General features: G+C 40.3%; 1 protein-coding gene across 10 annotated transcripts in view; it reads left to right on the plus strand.

The window, feature by feature from the left end:
- SHANK2 (SH3 and multiple ankyrin repeat domains 2) overlaps positions 1-10,521 on the plus strand; it is a 315,835-nt gene extending 305,314 nt beyond the window's left edge. For 9 of the 10 annotated variants that reach the window (XM_033150235.1, XM_033150297.1, XM_033150242.1 and 6 more), the window contains one exon: positions 9,451-10,521. In XM_033150235.1, coding sequence (XP_033006126.1) covers positions 9,451-10,024 — 574 coding nt within the window. In that variant the 3' untranslated portion in view covers positions 10,025-10,521. Of the gene's footprint in view, positions 1-637; positions 665-9,450 lie in introns of all 10 variants that reach the window. The other variant, XM_033150287.1, reaches the window with a different exon arrangement.

Raw genomic sequence — 10,521 nt, forward strand, 5'->3', positions numbered from 1 at the left:
GTAACTGTGAAGAGGGAAAGAAAGGTGGGGGAGCATCTTGAACAATTTAGGCTGGAACCAGCATCTGTTATCCTGGAGGTTTATTTTAATCCATAATGATGTTACTGGTCTAACGGCCGTGTTACTGAGATTTAACAATAGTTGCAGGGTTGCCAGCCTGAAACTGTTGACTTAATATCTTATTCAGGGAAGATTCTGTTCTCCTGACACTCTTTTATACACTAGTGATATTTTTTTTGCTATATTATATGTCCTCAGTCCTTCCTGAACCCATGAGGTATTCAAAGGTTTCATTGCCATGCATTAATATACAGAGTTGTAAATGTTTCAGTGTCAACACAATTTTGCCCCAGACAGGTAAGTGAAAAGTAAAACAAGAAGATGAGTATATGCATTGGCAGATTTTGAATTGCTCACCTTTGAACTTCATAACCTTAGAGTTTCATAAATAACCCAACAATCAGAGAGGTGTTTTTTTTAATAATAAAAAAGCTGGACTTTATTACATCCTTTACTTTCACTTCATCTTGTTAACTGTTTGTCGGCCAATTTTGCAGATGCTTTTGCTTTGTAACTCTACAGTGTCTCAGTCATTCCATTTTGTCATTTTATTTGCTCTCATGACTGCTGTTAACAGAAGAGGGGCATGCTGAAGTGCCATGAAGTAAGTGATGACCAAAGGGGGTTTATTTGGGGTTTGTTTCTTTTTTTTTTAATCCATGCATTGGTTCACATTAGTTACTTTTTGTTCGTTTTTCATTCGTAGCTTGGATTAGATATTTCGCCTATCCAGAAGTGGTAGCCATTCTTTAAAATTCACCATAGGTCTTCAACATTGGACCCTTTCTTACATAAATTTCACTATTACTCATAGTACTCCAACTCTAGAGTTGGTGAAAGTGTGTAGTTAAAAAAATAAAAAATAAAATATGAGGAATTGAGCCAAAGGATAAAATTCAGCTAAAGTCAGCCATGTCTAAGCCTTGCTGAAATCAATGGCACAGTCAAATGCTTAATCTATATTGCATTGTACTTGTGGCAGTAAAGCCTCTTACGTAATGTTAGTGATGGCTGGTGCCCATTGGGAATGATAGGGCAGAAGGCCAGGTGACCAACAGTAGATAGAGCCAGAGCCAGTGATTGGCAGAGCCATCCCCTAACTGGTTAAAAGTTGGAAGTCAAACAGGTGTGAGTGGCTGAGAGCAGAATGAGGTTGGTGAGGCAATGCCCATTAACCCCAATGGACCAACCTCCACTGCCTAGCATGGTGGGATGAACTATTGGCATGAACTATTAAGTTATTGTTCAGGTTGCTGTAAGTTTTCAGTTCAATTTCTGTGAGGGAAAGGGAGAGGGTCAGTTTGGTTGGGAGTAAGAAGTTGCACAGGGGCAGACATAGGAGTGAAAAGAGGTCCGAGGTTATAGAGACGTTAATGGACAGAAAATTTAGAGGCAAGGAATCCAAAGGAAGGCTCTGAGGAGGAGAATATTGAAAGTAAAGTAAGTGGAGAATGAGGAAAGGTGCAAAGATGACAGAAATGTGGCAAAAGTGGTCTCTGAAGAAACTTCACATAGCTTATGTCACTCCTGACTTATGCTGTAGAAGGAGAGCTAGGTACAGGGGCACCCCAGGTGCCATCATGGAGTGGGTGACAAATTATCAAGGAACAATTATTGCCCTACTAGGGCAGTTCATAAAACAAACATTTTTTTAAAAAAAATGCCTGCTCCAAAGGTCTTATCTTACTACACTAGGGATTATATAGCTATATATGAAATTCCATGCATATCAGTTAATATCTTGACCCTCCTCCATGAAAATAGCTGTTTACTTGGCCGTTTTCCGATGTCATGATGGCTGAAATTTCAATTCAGTGAAAAATAGGATATCTGCTTATTTCCTTGACATCTGGTGGAAGGGTGTTCCACAGGGTGGGCACCACTACCGAGAAGGCCCTCTGTCTGGTTCCCTGTAACCTTACTTCTCGCAATGAGGGAACCGCCAGAAGGCATCTGAAGGCAGCCCTGTTTAGGGAAGTTTTTAATATTTAATGCTGTATTGTTTTAATACTCGATTGGGAGCCGCCCAGAGTGACTGGGGAAACTCAGCCAGATGGGTGGGGTACAAATAATTTATTTATTTATTTATTTATTTAAGAAAACAAGAGCCAATGAAAACTTCAGATGGGGCCTAGCAACAATAGTGGCAAGATAGAAGTTTGAGTGTCACTTCTGGAGGAATGGAGAATATGCTGGGTTGAAGACTATCAAAGGGGCATAGGTTTGCTAACCTATACTTCAGAATGTAATAGAACTGCTATTCATTTAAGAGATACATAGATTGGAATTTGTGTTAGTGGTGGCATCTGCTGACTCCATCTCCCCACCTCCCGCCAAAGCTGGGGTTGCATGGTTTACCAGATTACATGTCTGCAGCATTGGCTTCCAGGTTCCCCTCCCAGAGAAGTGGTAGCAACCAGCTTCCACCAAGATCTCACCAGAACCCAGAAGCCTATACTGCAGCTACTTCTTCTGCGAGATGATCAGGGTTCCAGGCACTCTTGGAGGAAACTGCTTTTCTCGATCTATTTCAGTCAGCATTTCAGCCCAGTTTTGGAACAGAAACTATATTATGACCTGTCGGGGTTCGGGTGCTGGAGCTCCTCGTGCACAAACTTAGGCTGCCCATGCACGAGGTACCAGTAGCGGGGGAAAGCGGCCAGCGTTCCACGTGCTTATGAGCACGGGCGCCGGCCAAGTCTCACAATCTGAAGGAAGCTGAGTAAGACGGAAAATGACTCCGAAGGTGTGTGAGTTCTTGAATGCCTTCTAACTAAAATAATGCCTCGAAAACTAATGGATGCCTCGAAAACTAATGGATGCCCTGAATCTGAACCATGAAAACCAAACCAAGGACATTGCGTTGAAATTAAAATTCTTAAAACCTTTACCCCCTTTTCCCCAAATGACGACAGACACCGAATCTTTCTTTTGTGGCTTTGGCAAAACCCGCATAGGTTCGTCTTCTGGCCCTAAGCTAAGTTTCCCTGAGCTCTAAGTCCCTGCGCGCCAATTCTTCCGCGATACTAAATTAATCTAAATCTAAACCAAATATCTTCCGCAATTCTAGCCCTAGGCTAAACCTAAAAGCCTAACTAAAGCTAAACCGAATATCTTCCGCGAACTAAACCTAACTAAAAGCAAAACCCATCCAACCCAACCAGCCCGCTCCCAAAATCCCTTAAACTAAACTTGACCTGAACTGAAAGTAAAAGTTCCCAAAAGAATAAAACGTGCCTAAGCGGGGAGCCTCAGCCTTTTATTAGGGAACAGATGTGACATCACGATCGATGCCTCAACCAATAAAACCACTGTTGCTGCCCTCCAAAAAGGCGGGAAGCAGATTTAACGTTCATTGATAACTTCAAATGTTGCCGGAACTACAAATTAAAGGCGGATTAATCTTATTGGTAAACCAACTATTCATTCTTACTTTCATTTTTGCTTTCACGCGTAAAGATACTAAAAGTAGTTCTCAAAAACCCATTAAAATAAATGAACAACCGCGGATCTTTTGACGGATCCACGCAGCGTATTCCGACAATGACCTCTGTCAGGAAAGAAATGTGTTCCAGTCAATTATCAACTTCTCAGTGGCTTTTGATACCATCAACCATGGTATCCTTCTGGAGTGGTTGTTCAACTTAGGGACGCATGGCACCGCTTTGAGGTATTTCTGGTCTTATTTGGATGGTCATTTCCAGAGAGTGATGCCAGGGTTTGCTCTTCTGTCCAATGTAGAGTTCCTTGGGGTTCAATTTTATCCCCTATGCTGTTTAACATCTACATGAAACCCCTGAGTGGAGATACAGAGTTTTGGAGTATGTCGTCAACAATATGCTGGTGACACATAGCTCTACTTCTCCTTTGCATCTGCAGGTGTGGCAGTGGATGTGCTGGAGTGATGTCTTGCCTCAGTTATTGACTGGATGATAGCCAATAAACTGAGGCTCAATCCAGATAAGCAGAGGCACTGTTAGTGGATGGTCCCTGGATCGGACGAATGGGAGGTTGCCTGCTCTTGATGGGGTTACACTCCCTCTGAAAGAGCGGTCTCGGGTGGTCTCAGTGGTGTGGAGTGCCTTCCATCAGCTTCAGCTTCTGGCCCAGCTGCACACCTATCTGGACAGGATAGCCTAACGTCTGTTGTCTATGCTCTGGTAACCTCTAGGTTAGATTACTGCAACACATTATACGTAGGGCTGCCACTAAAGACTGTTTGGAAACTTCAGCAGGTGCAGAATTCGTCATCCAGGTTGTTCGCCAGAGCAAGACAGCTTGAGCCTATTACACTGATCCTTGCCCAAATGCACAGGTGGCTTAGTTTCCAGGCCCAAAACAAGGTGCCGGTTTTGACCTATAAAGTCCTAAATGGCTCAGGACTGCAATACGTCAGTGACAGCTTCTCCCCGTATAAACCTCCCCTGACCCTGCAGTCATAACCTGAGGTTCTTCATGTACCTCCTCAGTGAAATGGGCCTTTACTGTGGTGGCTCCCTGTTTGTGTAATGCTCTCTCCAAGGAGGCTTGTGTGGTTCCTTCATTACATATCTTTAGGCTCCAGGCAAAAACATTTCTCTTCAGTCAGGGATTCGGCTGATTAACATTCTACAGCCTCTTAAATGTGTTTATGGGAGGGGGGTATTGATTTGTTCTTTGTTTTATTATGTATTTTGTATTCACATTTTGTGTTGTTCTGTTGTGACCTGCCCTGCCTTCATCTTCAGATGAAGGGCGGTATACAAATTTACTAAATAACATTAATAATAGTGGGGGGGGGGTCACTTTGATGTGACTTTCCCTGTCATTTTCACATGGTGAAGCCTCCTTATAATTTGCTCCCCATGTGGTTCAGATCAATAATTTCAACATGTTGGAAAGGAATTCTATGGTAGGAACATTTGTTGTGATAATTTTTAAGTCTCCAAGTTTCTAAATCAGTTTTGTTCCCCCCCCCCAAAAAAAATCAGTTAGCCAGAGCAGCCAGATGTCTGGATTTGACTGTGTGCACATTTTTACTGCAAAATGACAGCCACTTGAAAGGGGACTGATTGCAGAGGTTGGGGGAAGAGACCTTCAACACAAATTCAGGATTTCCTCCCAATGCAAACAGCCACTTCAAATGAATTATTTTGGTCATGACTCCAGCAGGGAAATAATGATTTAATCTCTCACTCTCCCCCTCCCTCCCCGACTGCTGCAATCTTGATCATTATAAGCTCCACACCAGGTGGCTATTATTTGAATTATTTAAAATGCATATTAAAATGAAGATGAACATCATGTACAGTTTGGCTCCACATCCTGTGGTCCTTAGTTCACTTGCTAAAGAGCAAATTCCATTGAATTCATGAGAACTGATGTTTGGGCAACAGTTTGGCATATAAATAACTCTTGAGTCCATGTAGTTCTTTGTAGCTGGGAAAAAAACACCTTGTGTATTGAAGCTTTCTGCTAGTTAGGGCTGGGCAATGTCTGGTTTTCAACATCGTGATATATCACCAGCTAAACATCACAATATACTGATATATCTCAATGTCTGAAATAAGGATGGAGCTATGGCTGGCTTCACAGTTTTTCCCATACTGTGATTTTTTCATAGCATGCACGCGCGCGCGCACACACACACACACACACACACAAACACACACACAAACACACACATTGTGATTCACAATACATTGCCAGGTCAAAAATTATGAAACTGATATCACTATATGGATTTTAAACTGGTTTTGGGCATATTGATATATCACCCAGTCCTACTGCTACATTTGTTTTAAATGTAGTACTATATTTAAATCCTATTAAAATGACTCAAAATAACTTAATAGGAATTCATGCCTACAGACTGCTTTTCCTGGGAAAATTCAGTGATGTGACACAGTAATTACATATTGTGAAATAATCTAAGACAACATAATGTGTATTGCAATCAGAGTAAATCAAAGGAAGTGAATATTCGCAACAAAATATCACTGTATGCTTATTCCTAATAGAGCCAGCTTTTCATATATATATATTCCTGACAATATAAAAAGCCATATTAGAAAAGTAAATCTGGTTGGAAAAAATTGTCTCTAGTCTAATAACCGCTTATTGACAATTTACAGAAAAGGGTATAGTCCGAAGTTGCTAACAGATACTTTATTTCTCACAGCTATGGATGTGGATGTGTTTGATATTTCTAGAATAAACTCTTTCCCCGCTTCTGACAATCAATATTTTAAATAGTTCAATTTAGTATTTTATTATTTCTGAAAGATTTTTTAAAATCCCTAACTGCTCTATGTTAAATAAAATGCACAGCTTTAGTCTGGATGTCATTTAAAGTTATTATATTTTTTTAATAAATCACTCTTTTGGATAAATTTTCAGGTCCTTTGTGTTTGAATTGCACATCAATAACCTTTGACGAATGTTTCTCTCACCGTGATTGTAAAATAATTAACACAAATTCAAAGAAACTATTTAGACATGGTGGGAATTTTAAGCGCTGGTGATTCATATTTGATGTTTCTCCTGCAGCACTTCTGTCAAAGAGAGAAGCTACTTTTTAAACTTAACAGATGTTTCCAACTTGGCAGTGGAAAGTGCAGCATTAAATACTTCCGAGTTGTCTTCTTCCATTCATTTGTCTTCTCCATCCTATTCACCTAAACTGCTTCATAGGCAAAGTCTCCTCGGGGTACATTTTAAAGTCTGAGACATGTTTTTCTTTGTGCCAGAGAATGTGGTACAAACCAACCCCAGTCCCCATTGGCCTGTTCATTAGCATGCCACCAAAGGCATGTTGTCACTATAGACGTGCAGTTTGGTATGTGATAAGGCCAGAAGCAATGCACAGAAAGGAGCCTGCATGTTCCGTGCACATTTTGACCCATCTCCTTAGTCTTTTTATTCTCTGAGATAACAATCTGCTAAGAATATAAAACAAGATGTTAGAGACTGAAGGCTTGTCCACAATTCTGCTTGTCCCATGCCTAGAAAGCACAGGTCCCAGAGGTTTTTCTCTTGCCCTGGAAAAACAAACGGTTTACTGCTGAACTGGAACACATGGTAATCTCCAGAAAGCCCAATTGCCACTTGTTCCAATTCAGCATTAAACCGTGGGTTTTCCCAGGGGAAAGTGATGAGGAAATCGGAAGTGTGGACAAACTCTAAGCATCAACATTCTAGAATCCACATTAATTTTTAAATTATTTTTACAGTGATTTCTGCAGAAATTGAATACTGACCTTAGAAAACCTTTTCTTTAGTTACAAATAACATTTTTTTTTTTTTTTGCATTCTTGCTAATTCTTTAATGCCGTGTTGGGAAGATTCACTGTTTGATTCCCTTTATCCATACAGAGAGCTATTAATACTAGCCCACCCATACTGCACTTTAAATCTCTCCTTCTGCTTCTCTGTATAAGAATTTGACATTTCTGGTGTCCCATACATTAGTTGTACTACTACTATGTAGGTTGTGCCACAAATGAACTTCTGAACTGCCTTTTATGAGCACACCAGAGAGGGAAGGGGGAAGCATGCAAACCTGGGGCAGGCAAGACTTGTTTCCATCCATTGACCTGCATAATGCTAAGCCAAACTTTATCTCATTCCAGACAAAGTATGATCTGTTAGCAAAGAATTATATGGTTTACCACACATGGTTTGTCTGGAAGAGATAAACTGTGACCAAGGCTGTTGACACCTGAGGTCTCATTCATCATTTGGTGTAGAAGTTGACTTTGTTTTTAACTGAAAATAATGTTAGAATACAACTAATCAACTCTGTGTTGATAATTTAAAATGCACAGATTATGGCCCAAATCCCAAGAACTATGCAACTTGTTTTACATATTCAAGAGAGTTTGTGCTTGTGTTTTTTTACCCATTGCATGGCAAACGTATTTTGAAAACGAAGGGGCATTCAGAAGTAGTTTGTAATGTGATATGTGTCTCTGCTGTATGAAGGGAGAAAGTAAAAATCTGACTTTACATACCTGAAGTACCTATTTAGATCCAAGCCTATATTTTTATACTTAAAAGTTATTCACACAACAATCTTAAAAAGCACCAGAAAGGCACAATTCTCACTCAAATAAAAAAACAGATTAAAGATGGATTGGGAGTTGTGGAAGGAGGGGCAATGAATGCAGCTGAGCAGATAGAAGCTGAATAAAAGCAAGTCTGAGATATTGAAAATGTGCATGTGCTGTGACTTGGAGTGGACACTAGCCTGTTATATCACCTCTGATTAGTCAGGCTTGCATTGCTAAGACTTTCTTGGATCTGTTGCTCCATCTTGATGCCCCAATTACAGTTGTAGCTAGAAGTCCTCTTTGCCAAGTTTACTGCAACCTATTATTTCAGTTTTGTTTTAGTTACCAATTATTTATGCTTCATGACCTCAAGGCTAGATTCATGTAATTGTCAGAGATCAGAGACTCCCTACCTGAATGATAAACTTTCTTCCTTTGAATGTGGGAGGCTAGCAGTGTTACTATCTTCAGATTTCCCCAGGTTAAAAAGAGCCTTCAAATGAGCTGAATCTGTAATAGAATCTTGCTTTGACACATAAAAACAGGGGCTGTTCTTCCTTATTTTTAGCCTTTAAAACAATAAAAATGCATTATTTTGTATATTAATAAAACAGGATGCATCAGAAATGCCAAAAGTAAGGATGAATAAAAATCTATAGTCCATACATCATTCATTTACTTAGTCCCAGGACTCAGCTACACTGGTAAAGAAAATGTGATTTATATGCGTTGTATGTGTATATAACATTGTGCCACCAGAGGGCAATGTGGAGTCCCATTTTTCTCTACCTGTTTTCCCTGTTTAAATTTACAACGCTTTAAACCGAAACGCTTCTTTGATGTATCTAGAGCCAGCCCCGATCATAACATTAAAACAGGGAGGCAGATCTTCAGAGCAAGACTGATTTCAGCATATAACTTAACTTGGGAACTGCCTCCACTTCTGTACCCTGCTGTGATCTCTTAGATGTACTTTCCTTAGTGTATCATCTGTGCAACCAATTAGAACAACGACACACAGAAGCATCCCTGGTTGTTTTGTCCAGTTTTGGAACTCTCTCGTGAGATTCACCAAACTTAAACACCTTCTGCTACCATAATGCTCTTTGGGGCAATGATTCCATGGCTAAGAGTTAATTTTTAGCAGCATATTTGAGATTGCCTTTGCCTTTTAAAATATTTGTAAAGCTTGCTCATAGTTTTCTGCCACTATTGTTTTCATAAAGTCGTATGGTATCTCTTTATATATACCGGTACCTTTAATACGTAATCATGTCATAAGTTAGCAATGAGCTGATTTGCATTTTTAATACGTGGATAGTCTGAATATTTCCTGTTCATTTTTATTTGTTTATTTCAGGGGCACAGAAGTCATGAGCACTGTCTCAGGTACTCGAAGTTCAACCATCACTTTTACTGTCCGGCCTGGGACTAGCCAGCCAATCACACTGCAGAGCAGATCCCCAGACTATGATAGTAGGACACCAGGAGCAAGACATGCTCCAAGCCCAGTGGTTTCACCAACAGAAATAAGTAAGGACATCATGCCAGCTCCTCTGACTGCTGCTGCTCCAGTTGCATCTCCTTCTCCAACACTTTCTGATGTTTTTAGCCTACCCAGCCAGCCTCCTTCGGGGGACCTCTTCGCTTTGAACACAGGGCGCAGCAGGTCTCCTTCTCCCTCAATCTTGCAACAGCCAATATCAAATAAGCCTTTTACAACTAAGCCTGTCCACCTGTGGACCAAGCCAGATGTGGCAGATTGGTTGGAGAGTTTAAACTTAGGTGAACATAAAGAGACCTTTATGGATAATGAAATAGATGGCACTCACTTACCAAACCTTCAGAAGGAAGACTTGATAGACCTTGGAGTGACTAGAGTTGGTCACAGAATGAACATAGAAAGAGCCTTGAAACAGCTACTGGACAGATAAGAATGGCTGCGCTTGCCTCACATACCTTTGTTATAAATAGAGATGGGCTGGTACTGAAACACCCCAAATGCCTTGACTCCCCAAGAGTACCACTAAATTAAAGCATCAGTTGGTTGCTATAGTTTTTGATATGCAAGAGTGTAGATTGTAAGTTTGGTGCCCGAGAGCAGCCCCAAGTAAATGTACATTATTAAAGGGACTATATATTTCAAAGAGGAAGGAAGAAAGGGGAGAGAATAAGGAAAGGGGGGAAATGCTAATTTTTTAAAATATATATGTGTGTGTGTGTGTAAGCTCTGGTCTTACTGAAATTATTTCTAAAATTATTACAGTATCTTTATTTATGGGGCATGGGAATAACATTCATCCTTTTGTATTCATGAATTGTTTTCCTGCCCTTCAGAAATGCCCTTCTGCCTGAACAATACTGTGCCAGTTTCTTTTTGGTTTGAAACCTATTGGTGTTTCTCCTTTCACAATAAAGTATGATGTCCAGC

The sequence above is a fragment of the Lacerta agilis genome, chromosome 1, assembly GCF_009819535.1.
Source record: "Lacerta agilis isolate rLacAgi1 chromosome 1, rLacAgi1.pri, whole genome shotgun sequence".
Classification (NCBI taxonomy): domain Eukaryota; kingdom Metazoa; phylum Chordata; class Lepidosauria; order Squamata; family Lacertidae; genus Lacerta; species Lacerta agilis.